Source organism: Vombatus ursinus, unplaced genomic scaffold (assembly GCF_900497805.2).
Source record: "Vombatus ursinus unplaced genomic scaffold, bare-nosed wombat genome assembly UNPS02014890.1, whole genome shotgun sequence".
Lineage (NCBI taxonomy): Eukaryota > Metazoa > Chordata > Mammalia > Diprotodontia > Vombatidae > Vombatus > Vombatus ursinus.
This window is the reverse complement of record NW_020954668.1, coordinates 698,525-714,848: the sequence shown is the minus strand read 5'-3', so window position 1 is coordinate 714,848 and position 16,324 is coordinate 698,525. Positions and strand designations below refer to the sequence as shown.

The following is a 16,324-nucleotide window of genomic DNA, read 5'->3' as shown; positions in this document are numbered from 1 at the left end:
TTGTACTTTTTACTTTGTTCTTTTTTCCCCCTTCCTCTCCCAGGCTACAATTAAACATGGATATATTTGTGTGTGTGTGTGTGTGTGTGTGTACACACTTTCCCTAAAAGATTCTACTCCTAATCTTTATTTTTTTGTTTGTACATATCTCTTTTTTCCTCTCTCTCCTAATTCCTCTGCTTTACTTTTACAACTGTCTTGCCCTCCTATTTCTTAAACCTACCGCCCCTTCCAGTGATCCCTCCTTTATCCTCCCATTCCCATTAATCTAAACACCCTTCTATATCCCCCTTTTAATGTATTCCCTCACCCTCCCCTCTAAAGATCCCTCCTTTATCTTCTCCCCCCTCCCTATCCCCTTAGAGTTTTATTTCTTTCTAAATTTAGAAGACTTTTATACTCTTCTAGATATATATGTATTTTTCTCTTGAACCCATTTCCAATGAAAGTAAGATTCCAGAACTAACAACACCCTTCTCCCATCTAATTCCTCTATATTTGTTCTTTCTCTCACACCCCATACATTTGTATAAAATAATTACTCTTTTAGCTGTTCTTGAACTCTTTTACTTTTTGAGGTCATATCATACTCAGGTCTACCCTAATCATTTTTATAAGCTACCTAAATACTAATAAAAGTCTTAGACGTAGGTTTTACATTTTACATATTGAAAGGTAAACTATCTATCCCTATTGAGTCCTTTCTAATTGGTCCTTGGTATGTACTTTATATTTCTCTTGGCTCTTGTATGTCAAATCTTCTATTAAGTTCAGTTTTTTTGTTTTTTTTTTAAACAAAGTCCTGAAAGTCTGACAATTTATTAAATGTTCTTTTTTTACCCCCCTATTCAGAATCATGCTTGGCTTTACTGGGCATATTTTTGGTCAGAAGCCCAGTTCTTTTGCTCTATGGTATTCTAAGACCTATGATCTTTTAGTGTTGCCACTGTCAGGTCTTAGAATGATTCTGATTGTGGTACTGCCATATGTAAATTGTTGGGGGTTTTTTTTTTCCTTGTTGCTCATAATATTTTGTCTTTGAGCTGGGGGTTTTGGAATCAATGATCTGTGGATTTTTTTCTGTTTCTACTTTCCCCTCTTATTCTAATGCTTCACAACAATTTTCTTTAATTATTTCTTGTATTGTATCAAGATGCTTTTTTTTCATTATAGCTTTCAGGTAGCCTGATTATTCTTATGTTTTTCTCTTCTTGATCCGTTCTCCAGATTAGTTGTTTTTCCTTTGAGATGTTTCATATTCTCTTCTTTTTGTTTCTTTTTTATATTTTGTTTTTTTCTTGATCTCATAACTTTGCTGGATTCCCCTGCCCTAGTTCTGATTTTCAAGGAGTCATTTTCTTCCCGAAGATTCTGTATCTCCTTTTCTAATTGGTTGACTTTCTTTTCATAATCGTCTTGTTTTTCCTGGATTATTCTTATTTTTCTTTTTAGTTTTTCCTCAGTGTCATTTGATTTTTAAAGTCTTTTTTTAAGTTCTTCAATGAATTCTTTTTGGTTAGGTTACCATTTGACATTACTCTTTGGGGTAGAAGAGAGTTTCTTTGCTTCAGAGTCCTCCTCTGAAGACAAACCCTGGTCTTCTCTATTCCCATAGTAGTTCTCTGTGGTTGGATTCTTTCTCCTTTGCCTGTGCATTTTTTTTTAATAGTTTAGTTTTTATAATCATCTCTACCCTCAGATCTTCTTCAGTTCTCCGCTCTGACCTTGAACTCAAACCAAGACCTCCAACCTCCTGTAAGTGCCTGCAGACAGCAGCACCCACTGCATCTTCTTCACTCACTGGGATTGTGCTGGTTCCTTCTGTTTCATGGCCTTGTCTCTGCAGCACAGCTGGGTCTGGCATTGCTTATTAGCAGAGGTTCCCTAGATCTTCCCCAGCTCAGTTGCCCAATTTCCCTCACTGTCTGAGGGTAAAAGTTCCTGTGTGGCAGGGGCTGGAGCAGCCTCCAAACCCAGTTGACCTCAGGGCTTACCCTTGTTGTATAAGTGATCCCTAGCCTGGAGGGGTTTACTCTTCATAGGGATGAAAGGTCATCCTGGGATTTTTCTTCAGCTCTTCTGATTGTCTCAGGACAATTGTTCTGTTCTGCTCCTACTCTTATATTTTCACAGCTCTATGTTTTGCGGCGCTATTTTATCTCTTTTGTGGAGGAAAATCTTGAAAAGAGCTTGAAATTTTCTTGCCTACTCTGCCATCTTCCCAAAATCCTTTCCTCTGTTCATGCTTTTTTTCTTTTTTCTTTTCTTCTCTTTTCTTTTTTTTTTTCTAGATTATAGTTTTCAGGAGTCTAGTTGTGCTTAAATTATCTCTCTTTGACTTTTGTTCTGCGACACTTATTTTGATAGCAGGTAACATACATATTTTCTATTCTTTCAATCTTTTGACTTTGATTAGGTATTTCCTGCTGGATTATGAACTCATTTTCTATGTAGTTTTTCGAGTTTTCAGGGAATCCATTATTTGTATAAGGTTTATCACTTTCTCTTTTAAGATATATATCCTTTCAGTTCTTTTAGCACTTTTATCTCATTTTAAATTACTTGATTCATTTCTTGTAGATATTCATGTAGTCCTTGTGGAAAGTTCATATTTCCTTTAGGTTTCTGCTTATAGTTGTTACAGAGTCACTCCTTTTTTGGAGTATGCTTAGAGTTGTAATAATTTTGTTGATATTTTCTTGATGTACTCTTTAGCTTTATCTCTTGAATTAAGACTTTAAGGCCAGGACTGTAAGTCACCTCCCCCCCCCCACCCCCCAGCCCCTGCTAGGCTTTTAGGTGGGGTGGTAGTCTCTGCCTATTCTCATCTTGAATCCCTTTGGTCTCTGTACTGATTTCCTGGCATTAGGCTGCCTAGGATCTTTAGTTTCTTGTATTTTATATTCAGGGACCCATAATAAGAACCTTGTAGACTCTGTGTGCCCTGGTCTGCCCCCCTGCTGTGCCATTCTGTTTACTGTTGACTCGTAGGGCTTTTGTACCTCTTTGTGATTTTGGATAGAGGGTTTTATAGAGCTTTGCTGACTACTGTATCTTTGGTCCTGTTGGATCACTGGGCTTGTTTATAGGCACTTGTTTTACTGGCTTCCCCTTTCCTGTTACTCGCAGGTTTCTGGTTAACTTTTATGCAGTTATGGGCAGGCAGAGTTCACTTACTGTAGTTCTTTTGGAATTTCTTGGCTCTTATTTGATCTAGTGCAAATTTCAGGTTTTTTTATGCAAGCTGAGCAGTCTGCCCCTTTCTATGCAGCCATCCTTGCCAGGAAACCATTTGCTTTTGCACAAGCTGTCTAGTATACCTGGAATGTGTTCTCTAGCTTTCCCTACCTTTTGTCAAAGCTCTGTTCAGGTACCTAACATTTGGTATTGTCCTTCACGTGTATATTACTTTGAATATTTTTAGTATTTAATTTTCTTTTTACATTGTTTCCCCTTGTTCATGTAGCTTCATTGAGTGCAGGGACTATTTGATTTTTGTCTTTGTATCCCCAGCACTGCCACAGTGCCTAAGACATGGTAAATACTTTTAAAGTAAATTTTTATCTATACCTTTGTTTTTGTCACCAACATTTCCCAGTATATGCTTTCTCCTTCCCCCTCAACTTCAGACTCCCAATAAACATTTTTTGTAAGAGTGAAAAAAGAAGGGAGAAAGCAGTTCAGACAAATAACGTCTAAACAAAATTAATCAATACATCAAAAAAATTTGGCATCTTTTGTTTTTCATACATATAATCCCTGACCTCATCAGTAAATCAAGTGAAGTGCTTTCTCATATCTCATCTTTAGAGACTAGCTTGATCATTATAATTCTCCAGCATTCAGTTTCAATTGATTTGTTGGTATTCTTTTTGTTTGCATTATTGTAGTTATTGTGTGTATTATTTTTGTTGTAGCTATTCTGCTTACTTCACTTTGAACTAGTTCATATGAACTAGTTCAGTTTCTTCTCTGTGTTCATGTTCATCATTTCTTACAGACATTTATATTCCATTTTATTCATGTGGCACAATTAGTTTAGCCCTCTCTTAATTGTTGGGTATCTGGTTTGTTTCTAGTTCCTTCTACTGAAAGTAGCCACTATGAATAGGTGGAGCTTTCTTTTTTATCAGTGACCTAGTATGGACATTTTAATTACTCCATTTACTTAATTCTAAATTGCTTTCCTATATGGGTGAACCAATTTGCAACTCCACCAACAGTGCATTAATGTGCCTGTCTTTCAGCAGTCTCACCAACATTAACTGACCATTTCCATCTTTTTTATTATCTCTGTCTAGTTACTAAGTGTGAAGTGAAACTCTCAATTTTATTTAAATTTCATGTTATTGTTAGTGATTTGGAGCATTCTTTCATATAGTTTTTAGCAATTTGCAATTCTTTTGAGAGCTATTTGTTCATGTCCTCTGACTCCTTATTATGGGGATAACTTTTGATTTCATATTTTTGTTAGTTTTCTATATATCCTGGATATCAAAAATATTTGATAGTTTTTCCTAATTGATCTCTTTCTTTCTAATATTGGTTGCATTTTGTTTTGTGCCAATGCTTTTATATTTCATATACCAAAATTTTCTGTGTGTGTGTGTGTGTGTGTGATTACCTCTAACCTCTGTTTAAGAATTTACCTCTTAGTCATAGATGTGAAAGATATTTGATTATTTTTTCCTTGTAATTTTGTTTATGGTATGACTTTTAATATTCAGGTCAATATCCATTTTAAATTTATTGTGATAGATGGCTTAAAATGTTCTAAACCTAATTTCTGTCAGACTACTTTCTAGCTTCAAATAGAAAGTTTTTCCTAAACATTTTGGGGGTTTATCATACATACCATAATTAATTCAGTTGTTTTTTTTTAAAGGTAATGGGGGTTAAGTGACTTGCCCAGGGTCACACAGCTAGTAAGTGTCAAATATTTGGTCTGAGGCTGGATTTGAACTCAGGTCCTCCTGACTTCAGGGCTGGTGCTCTATCCACTGCACCACTTAGCTGACCCCCCAGTTGTTTTTTTTTATTCTTCATCTACTCTATTCCATTATTGTATTTTTCTTCTTTTTTTTTTCTTAAGGCACTACCAAATAATTTTCATCATTATTACTTTATAATATTGTTGGTGTTCTGGAAGTTCTGTCCATTCTTCATTCTTTTGTCATTGCTTCCCTTATTATAGATTTTTAAAATTCACCATTGTTTTGTCTAGCTCCGTAAAGTATCCTCTTGGAAGTTTGGTATAGAAATGATTGTTCAACGAATGAATGGTGCCATCACCATTTATTTTAGTAAATAGGGTAGAAAATCCTAGAGTGCTTGGGTAAGGCTCACCATATCTGAAGGTAGGACTCAATATATACACATTGCTAGATAAATGAAGGTAGCATTATTTCCATAGACCAGTGCAGAACAAATGGATGCTGCTAGAGGAATGAGAGAAAATGGGAGTCCTTTCAGGAAAAATACCACTAGCACCACCCCTAGCCTTACCTCTCTTCGAGATAGGGAGAAAGAGAGAGAATATACTTAGGGATATTAAATTCATGTATAAAATACGAACTCAGAATTATAATACAAGACAGAGTATGATTAAGTTCTGAAGAGGATATAGAACATTCCTTAACTAGGATCCCATTTATTGTGAAGTCATTATGGTTGCTGAGTGATACAGTGGGTTGGTGACTTTGCTATACTGCTTATTTTGAAAACATGAATGATTGATATATTAGGGAATGATTTGAGCATAATGTGAATTTTGTTTGCTTATGCGCCATTTCTTCTGCGAGAAATAGGGAGAGAATACAGAAAATTGTACCACTTTACAATAACTCACAAACTACAGCCCTTCTGATGCCCACTTCCACAACCAAACTTCAGGTCTATTTCAAGGTAAAGTATATTTATTATATGTCTTCTAGTGTAGTAGGAACTATGGGCAGAAGAGCAGCCTACCCCAACCCTCTCCTCCACCTTCCACCATAACTCAGGTGCTTGGCCCCAAAATAGAAGCCCACCTAGGCTGTCCTCTTGCCTACAGCAACTTTCTCTGCCTCAAGCCCTGTAGCATTCAGGATGCAGGACAAGCAGCAACTCAAGGTCACGGATGCCAACACTGTTTCTTGTAATATAGATTTGTTAACCATTTAATATGTGTAAAACTGATCAAATGAGATAATATTTGTAAAAGCACTTAGCTAAGTTCTCCGACACATTGTAGAAACTATATAAATGCTTATTCTCTTTCCCACCCCCCTTTCCCTTCATTAATCATTTTTATTACATTTTTTAGTGTTGTACCCCTAACTCCATTTTTCTCATAAGTCTTATAGTTTTTATTGCATAATTTTACGTAGCACTGGTGATTTTTTTTAATAGTGCATATGTCAAATTATAACAAAATGACTATATATTGTCAGGATATAAGATCAGGAGATCTTGGTATATAATCCCATCTCAGATATTTACTAGTGTCTTTAGAGTTTTTGTTTCCCTCATGTGTAAACTGGGGATAATGTTTGTACTACCTACCTCTTTTTGTTGTTGTGAGGAAAGAGATTTTAGCACTTTAAAAAAAAATCTCTTTCCTTACAACAACCCCAGGAGATAGGTAGTGCAAATATTATCCCCAGTTTACACATAAGGGAAACAAACTATCAAAATATATTCTTTCAGCTGATCACATGGGAAAATGCTAAATGAGCCCTGGGTCCCAAATAAGACGTACAAATAAATTATTAAAGTTGAAGGTAGAGGTTATAGGATAATGGATTTAGAACTAGCACAGAATTTAGAGTTCACTTAATATAAACTCCCTTATTTTGATGAAACTAGATCAAGAGAGGTTAAACCATTTGTCAGACACCTAATAACTTGCTGAGCCAAGATTTGGGCTCAAGTCCTTTTCCTCTAAGCTCAGGCCCTATTAATGACAAGAGAGGTTGCTGCCAAATACCCAATTCTGTTTTTCTTGTGGAATTATTTGGTGGAGAAGGGGCAGGCAGGAGAAGAAAAACAGAACCTTTAGGAAGACTATAATATAATTTGTCACTTAGATGAGTCTTCTCTTAAAACATTCCAACATTCTTATTCCTGCCTTGGGTCTGAATTCATAGAGCTTAACCTATCAGTAAGAACACCTAAATTCTACTGCTACCTCAGTGTCATATGGCCTCGGAGAAGCCAATTAATTTCCTTCTATGGGTTTCATTCTTAATTATAAAATGAAGGAACTGAACTAAACAATAACTAAGGTGCTTTCCAGCACCGGCATTATCATATCCTGGATTCACATCCTTGTCTATCCTCACTTAGTTGACTTTAATTTCTATTTCTGTAGTTAGTGGAAGAAAAGGTCCTTGTAACATTCATAAAAATATCACCTTCCTGGTTTGAAGTTCTGTGCAGGAGGGAATGTCTTTTGGTCCTGGCTTCCCTTAAAAATATATGCTATAAGTATCTTTCTGAATGTGCTTTAGGGAAATTGTGCTGGGTTTGTGTGGATTGTACTGCTATTGGGAAGAAACAACTGGGTTCTGTTCATCACGGGAGGGATGTGTTTGGGCCCCTCCTTTCCTTTCTTTTTCACCTTTACCCTTGTCCCCTCTGTTCTTACTTCACTCTTTTTAATCGGTACCCTTGCCCAGTGCTCTGTACACTGGTTGGTAGTTCCAGCAGCAAGTAAAGTTTTGTCACTTGAAATGTGAGACCCATCCTTAGGGGAAATTTTCTTCTGAAGTTATTTCTAATCTCTGGCTGTTTGGGGATTATCTTCTTGAGCTGACTTGGTGACTAGAGAGGGAATTGGAGGGGAGAAACATTTTATATCTTTTTTTTTTTTTGAGATATTCTTTAATCCTTTGTTAGTTTTTGCAAGTACCTAAACACATTTTTCTTATTATTGAGCCGGAATCACTGAACTGGGCCAGAATAGAAATGCCAGCAGTGACTTTTAATATCATGATTCATAGTAGAATAAAAAATATTATATACTCAAAGTAACTACAGTCTCACAATCTCAAAGCTTGGACCTACAGTGCTTTAATCCATTTTGTAACTGATTAAGAATCCCTAATCATAGATTTAGAGCTAGAAGTTAACTAGTCTAACTTCTTATTTTACAGATGTATAAACTGAGACCATGGTGGTCAAGTGATTTTCCCAAAGACCAAATGTAGAAACGCAGTACTTTTTGAAAGAGTGATTTGTTATACTTTTGGTTAGCTCAGACTGGTAGGGATTTTTCTTTAAATCAAGCTTAAATCTTTCTCTCTCTTTATTAAATGATTGTCAGCAGATCTGCTCCTTCCTTGTATGAACTTGTGTACTTCCCTATTCACATCATTTCAATTTAACCAACTTTTTTTAAGAATCTCCCAGCTAGCAACATCCTTCAACAGGTCTTTGGCTTACACTTCAATTTCCCTCTCTTCCAGGACACCCTTTAGATGTCTTGCCATCTTTTTGCTGTACCTTGGGTAGGCTACTTCCCGTCTCTGAGTCTCAGTTTTTGTAAATTGAGAGTCATTGATAAGCTGTTCTCCACTGTCACTTCTAGCTTAGCATTTCTGTGTAACACCGTAGTGTCTTCTGAGGGGTTGGCTTCCCAATAATAGAAATTGGAGAGTCCTTCTGCCTCCCTTTTATATGTCAAATTTCCTTTTGAACATGATCCTCCAACTAATGAACAAACTCCTTTGTTACTCTTCCTTTAGTTTCATGCAATGGATACTTTGCACAAAAATATCTACGATATTTCCAAGGCCATTTCTGCTCTGGTGCCTCAGGGCGGTCCAGTTCTTTGCCGAGATGAAATGGAAGAGTGGTCAGCTTCAGAGGCCAATCTTTTTGAGGAAGCTCTAGAAAAATATGGAAAAGATTTCACTGACATTCAGCAAGATTTTGTAAGTATTTTCACAATGATGATTACAGTTTGTCTTTAGATTAAGTGAATGTGTGACTGAGGAATTTTTACTATTTGGCCAAAGCATAGGGAAAGGAATCTGTAGTCAAATACAGTTAAGGAAAGGGTAACCAATTGGCTGTGTTTTACCTTAATCAGCATCAGGATGATAATGGAAAAGGAAAGTGGAAGATTCTGGAAAACTTAGATTTGCAAAGCACTTTCCTCAGAGCAGTACAAGCACCATACGTATTTTACAGATGAAGTAACTGAGACTGAGAGTTTTTGACTTGCCCATGATTGTAAGCTATAAGGCAAGATTTAATCCAATTCTTGTAACTTCAAATCTGTTACATTACCTCTCAAGATTTTTCTAGCCTCTCCTTCTTAAAAGATATTTTGAAAATGGTCAAAGGATATGAACAGGCAATTTTCAAATGAAGAAATTAATGCTATCTATAGTCATATGAAAAAAATGCTCTAAATCACTATTGATTAGACAAATGAAAATCAAAACAACTCTGATTAATCAAAAATCAATTTTAAAAAACCAGTCAAATCATCACACATATCAGATTGGCTAACATGACAAAACAGGAAAATTATAAATGCTGAAGAAGATATGGGAAAATTAGAATACTATTGCATTATTGGTAGAGTTGTGAACTGATCCAACCATTCTGAAGAACAATTTGGAACTATGCCCAAAGGGCTATAAAAATGTGCATCCCTTTGACTTAGCAATACCACTTCTAGACCTGTATCCCAGATAGATCATACAAATGGGAAAAGGACCCACATATAGAAAAATACTTACAGCAGCTCTTTTTGTGGTGGGAAAGAAGTGGAAATTGAGGGGATGCCAATCAGTTGGGGAATGACTGAACAAATTATGCTATATGAATGTAGTGGAATACTATTGTGCTATAAGAAATGATGAGCAGGCAGACTTCAGAAAAACCTTGAAAAACTTGAATGAACTGATGCTGAGTGAAGTGACCAGAACCAGGAGAACACTGTACACATTAACAGCCACATTGTGCGATGACTAACTTGATAGACTCATCTCTTCTTAACAATGCAAAGATCCATACAACTCCAAAGGACTCATGATGGAAAATGCTGTCCACATCCACAAAAAGAACTATGGAGTCTGAATGCAGATCGAAACATATTATTTGCTCTCCCTCTTTTTTTTTTCTTTTTTTTGGGGGGGGGGTTCCTTCTTTCTTGTGGTTTCTTCCATTGTTCTTCTTTACAACATGGCTGATGTGATAATAGGTTCAATATGAATGTATATGTGGAGCCCTGTATCAAGTGGCATGCCATCTTGGGGTGGGGGTAGGGAAAAGATGAGGAGAAAATTTGAAACTCAAAATCTTATAGAAGTGAATGTTGAAAAGTAAAAATAAATAATTTTTTTAAAAAAAGATATTTTGAAAGCATACATATGGTTCCCTAACACATTCTCATTCCATCTCACTCTCTTATTTTTTCTCTCTCCCCCCCACTCCCAGCCTGTCTCCCTATCCCTCCCTCTGTCGTTGCTTCTCCCTCTCCATCTTCCTCCTTCCTTTCCTTCTCCCTCCTCCTCCCCTCTTCCCCACCCCACCACCCTGACCCCAGACACATTCCCCAATGTTAGGTTGTTGTCCCATTATTCTCGTCAAATGCTATTCCTTTTTTCATTACAACATGAACTTTTCTAAGGTATGCTTTTGTAAATTTCTTCCCCTTTTGAACCAGAAATAAATGTCATTATAAAAACTTTGACGTTTATTTTCCCCTCATTTCCTTCATGTAGAATTTGTACATTTGACCCAGACAGAAAGGTCATAACGTAATTTAGAATTCAGATCAATAACGTTTTCATCTTAAAAGTAAGATGTTAATGGAATGATAAACTAGAGTGATGCAAGTGAAGCTTTCAGTGTGACCTATCCACTTTTCCATTGCAGCCTTTTTGAATAAATGAATATTATTTGACTCTCTGAGGTATTTCCTCTGTTCTTGTTTGTCTTTTTGACTTTGGTACTTCCCTGACCCTAGTGTTACAGTAACTCTGCATTTGAAAATGGTTAGTGGCTCCAGGTGCTTGCATTTCATTAGGATTCAGGCTCTAAGGAATTTCTTCCCTGCCTATATGCACTGTACAGAAAGGAAACTGTTGAATCTGTCTTTTATATTTAATAGGAACTGGGATGTAAAACAGTTGGGTTAGAAACAGGGTGTGGTGGAAAGAGCACTAGATTTGTAGTCAGAGGATTTGAGTTTGCTGCCCTGGTATCTTTGTGACCCTAAGAAAGTCATTTGTCTTAATCAAATAGAAAACACATATCTAATAGATGATAAATACTATGACCTCAAAGATAAAAGTCCTCTCTGTAGCACATAAAGATGAGCTCCAAGGCTATTCCTCTAAATGTTTCTACCTAAAGTCGGTTTCTCTAAATTCCACATACTTTGTTGTATCCATAATAGCCCATCTAACGTGGTAACAGTTGCCCATTTTCGGCCTTTACCTGCTACCAGACTGTTGTACACCTAAGAGTAGAAGTTAGTACATCCAGAGGAGTAATATGAATTGTATTACTCTGGCCTCAGGTATTGTAGAGCTACCTACTTGCCTTTCAGATGGTAAAACTGTTTATTAGAAACTTCAAACCTTTCAACAAAGAAATAGCCACCCTTCACTCCCCCACCTCCCGCTAATCTAACTATCTCCAGGTACTTGCTGCAGTCTGTCTCAGTCTTTCTCTGAGCCTTTGGGCATGACTTGCATCTAAAATATCTTAACTCTTCCTGCTACATAATTTGCTTTGCCCTTTAACTTCTTCCACTTACCTTTTTTTTTTTCCTTGTCTTATCTTTGCCTCATCTTGAGTCTTTCTCTTCAGGTTCTTATTCTTTGATCACTCTTGATCTACTCAGTCCAGTTTCCCCTCCTTCATTTCTCATAGAAGCTTCAAGCAGAATTTGGGAAACACTTTTCACTCTCCTTTTTCATCTCAAGTCTTTCTTTTCCAGGTCTTTCTCAAACTGAAACTAGAAGTAGAAGCTGGAGCATAACAAGAGGAGGGTAGCCAGTATGGCAAAAGGCATTTACTAGATATGTCATATGAAAATAGAAGGAAATGGAGAATGTTTATCCTAGAGAAGGGAAAATTTAAGGTGGGCGTGATAGGTGTTTCTGAGTATTTGAAGGACTGATTTAGACTTTTCTCTTGATTGCAAAGGGCACAACCAGAAGTAAGAGGTAGAGTTTCAAAGAAGCAGATTTTGGCTTAATTTCAGGAGAAAACTTCCCAACCAATTACAGCTATCCAAAAGCAGAATAATGGGCTGCTTTAGGAGACAACAGATTCTCCCTCTAGAGAGTCCTTTATATGATAATTCAGATTCCTTTTTGAGTGTGTTAGACTGCATGAGTGTCCTGTATCTCCAATAAACTAATATCTCCAGGACAATAACTGAGATTCTCCTTGTTCTCTACCTTGGTGTCATGGGCTACAATATACAGAAAGTGTGATACTAAGTTAACTACACCAACTTTCAGCTTGATTGATGACAGATGTTTTCTTTGCATGTTTCCAGCTTCCATGGAAGTCCTTAACCAGCATCATTGAATACTATTACATGTGGAAAACAACAGACAGATATGTTCAACAGGTGAGAACTCTTTGGCTTCCAAATATAATCTGTTGTGTTTCCTCGAAAGAGTTGTGCTCTTTTAAGTGAAAAGTATTACTTCCCTTGCGAATTTACTGCTGAGGAATTACACACCTGAGGAATTACCCTTCCCTGAAACTCCTTAGGATGCTTTTACAGTGTGTTAGGTGTGTGCCTATGGCTGGCTCCAGGGCTTTTTATTTTTCTGGCTTTGGCACTTTTCATTACTCATACATACTCAATCTCCTTTCTCTCCCTTTTTCTTTCACGAATAAGATACTTCCCACTTAACTTTCCTGGGTGTGAGGGACATGAAAATGTCAGGGGCTTAAAATCCCTGATGAGTTTCAGTTATATGCTTTCATATGCCTACCTTTCCCATACCTGTTTAAAGCAAAAACTTTCCTTGCCAGTTATAAGAGCACTTTAGGTATGTAGTTATTTACATGTAATGGATCCCATTTACACAGATGAGTGCAGAGGCAAGGCTGTTTTTTGTGACTTGGAATAAGTCTTCAAAGTTTGGATAAAATGTGTATATGTTTAAGAGAGAGTAGGAAGAAAACTATAAGAGGAAAATGAGAGTTATGTAAAATACTTTATTTTTCCTTTTTTTTGTTTTCAAATAAATTTTTAAAAGTAAATCTAAAAATACATGCAATGTTACATATACTTAAACTGAGATGTGAGTGAACTGTAATTGGCTGCTGTTATTTGAAGTAGCTACTCTTATCTTGCTAGAAGTTAGAGCCTTTTAGATCAACTCTTGTTTTTGTGTCCTTTTGGGAATGGTGTATATATATCCACATTAGGGAATCATGGTAGCTGCCCACTGAGAAAAGAAATATGACTTCAGGAAAGGGGTGGAATTAAATTGGAACTGATGAAGAGAAAGTATTAAGAACAAACCTTTAGTCTTTATTCTAAGACCCTAGACTAAGTAACTTTTGCCAGTTACATCACACATGATTGAAAATGATCCTAGTTTGCTATGATTTTTGTCTAAAAGTTATTTATCTTTGTTCTGGCTTTTATTTATCATGAACTCCTAAGTATTTGGCTGTAATTTGACTTAAAAATATAAGAATTTGCTAAATCAGAAGAGATAAGTAGGGAAATTAATTTATGTTTAAAGGCATCTCAGATAATAAATTATTCTCTCATCTGTGTGTGTGTGTGTGTGTGTGTGTGTGTGTGTGTGTGTGTGTGTATGTAGAGAGAGAGAGAGAGCGCGCTTAGCTTTCTCTTAGTATAGATCTGAAAGAATTCCTGAGAGACTTTTAACCTTTAGGGAGAACTCTTTTCTCCTCTGAAAGCATCTTAACAAAGACCATACCTAAATCTCTTTCTTTAATCAGGACAAAGAACCACATTTTCTTCTCACCACTCCTGAAGTCATAGCTACACTTCCCTTTTTCTAGTGATAGTTCATGGAGCACTGCCCTTCCATGCTCGACTGTATTTCTTAAACAGATGTCTCTGACCCTTTGTCTCTTTGTCTCTATTTGCAGAAGCGGTTGAAGGCAGCTGAAGCAGAAAGCAAGTTAAAGCAAGTGTATATACCTAACTAGTAAGTGGCATTGTCATACAGTGCATTATTCTCAAAATCCTGAGGAAAGGGCACATAGAAAACTATTTAGGGAGCAAACAGTGTGCTTATTGACAGTACTGTGTTGCCAAAATCCTTGCTAAATGTTCTTCTTTTCTGCTTTTCATTTTTCCTGACCTTCCTAAGACATCAAAAGTAGTAGTGTGTTTTCTTATTTCTTCTCTAGAGTCAGCCTTTTACAGTTTGTATGAGTCAACAAAAGAAAACTTTGGGCCAGGGGGAGCTAAATTAATACTTTAACTCTGTGACCTCAACCCTTTTTAACTCACGTCTGCCTGAAAACCCTAACATTTCCAGGGACCAAGGGGTTAGATCGAGCCTTTCTATTTGGCCCCCTCAAGATTCATTTTGGAGATAAGAGTCTTGTTTTTTCCTTTTTGGCGAATGTTAGGACATAAAATAAACATGTTGACATCATGCTAGGGATCCTTAGTTCCTCCCTCTGCATCTCTAGTCTGAGAATCCACTCATTATCTTTTCCCTAAAACCTATCACTTACTATGTTTGTTTGTATGGGTTTTTTTGGGGTGGGGGGGTTGTTTTTTTGTTTTTTTGGCCAGAGGTACCAACCATCATTCTTGTGGACCACACAGGTTCCCAATTTCATTATTATCCTCAGTTCTTTAGTCTTCTTCACTTCTGTCATCCAGTGAGTTAGTTGTCATTGCCTTTGGTTCAATGGATAGAATGCTGGGCCTACAGTCAGAAAAACTCGTCTTCTTGAGTTCAAATCCAGCGTCAGACACTTACTAATTGTGTTACCCTGGGCAAGTCACTTAATCCTTGGTTTGTCTCAGTTTCCTCATCTGTAAAATGAGCTGGAGAAGGAAATGGCAAGCCAGTATCTTTGACAAGAAAGTCCCAAAAGGGCTCACATTAAGTTGGATGTGACAGAAAAATGACTAAATAACAATTGATTCTATTGCCAGACTATGTCTCATATCCATCCTCTTTTTTTCCATTCATTCACCAGCCTTATTCAGGTAGGCCCTCAACATCCCTCAATGGTACTAACTATGATAATAGCTTCCTAATTAGGTTCCCAGCTTTTTGTGCCTCCCATTTCCAATATATTCTCCACATAACTCTAGAAGAGATAATTCTAAAGCACTAACCCCTCAGTCTGCAACTGGTTCATTATCTTATCATTTATCTTTTTCTAACCAAGTTCAAAGGCAGTCTTGTAAGTATAATATTAAATTACCTCAGAAATTGCTTGTGGTGAAAATTTTCTCATTATATAGTAAGTTCAGAGCTTCCACCGCTGTAAAATTGGGAAAACTATCATCCCATCACAATCTCAACCTAACTTCTCCCCTACAGGACTCCTTTCATAGGCTTAACCACATCACTATTGCTGGCCATATAATATTAACAAATAACACAGAAATATAGATAAATATTTAAACAATGTTTTGACTGTGAAGAGGCTCACAGTCAGAATTTCTTTTGTGTTCTGGAAAATCAAGGGAAAGAAATTACTGACTAGAACTTCTCTAACCAGTGACTGACTATATCTGATTTTTCTAAAACTTTTGAACCACAATCCACAATTCACTTCTTTTCAGAATGTAGTTAACTTAATTCCTCTGAGAATGGCATTTAACTCAATTCTCAGAAATGTCAGTTCATTGTTTATCTTTTCTCAGCTGAGTTCACCTCAGGATGGCAGTTCAAGTTTCTCAGTGTCTCTCAAAATTTTTTCTCAGTAATGTCTTCACAGAATATAGTAGTTCACTTCAGCTCTCATGAAGAATGAAAGACAGTTAACTCAGTTTGCCTCCAGAAAGGCAATTCAGTACCATCTTTTCCCCCCTCCCAGAGAACCATACCCTATAATGAATAATAAAAAAGAGGAGGGGAAACTAATTTTCCACAAAACCAACATATCCAAAAAGTTTGTTACGTGCACTGTTTGACGGTCATGTTCCTCCACTTCTTCACAGTGGGGATAGGCATCATCTCATATCTCTTCTTTGAGTGCATGTTTGGTCATTATTTCACATTTTTCAGTTTGGATTTGTTGCTGTTCTTCCCATTTACATTGTTGTAGTCNCCATGTTTGGTCATTATTATTTCACATTTTTCAGTTTGGATTTGTTGCTGTTCTTCCCATTTACATTGTTGTAGTC

General features: G+C 36.7%; 1 protein-coding gene across 7 annotated transcripts in view; it reads left to right on the top strand.

The window, feature by feature from the left end:
* MTA1 (metastasis associated 1) overlaps positions 1-16,324 on the top strand; it is a 219,929-nt gene that overhangs the window by 159,735 nt on the left and 43,870 nt on the right. For all 7 annotated transcript variants that reach the window (XM_027842825.1, XM_027842824.1, XM_027842823.1 and 4 more), the window contains 3 exons: positions 8,727-8,915; positions 12,509-12,583; positions 14,095-14,153. In XM_027842825.1, coding sequence (XP_027698626.1) covers positions 8,727-8,915; positions 12,509-12,583; positions 14,095-14,153 — 323 coding nt within the window. The remainder of the gene's footprint in view (positions 1-8,726; positions 8,916-12,508; positions 12,584-14,094; positions 14,154-16,324) is intronic.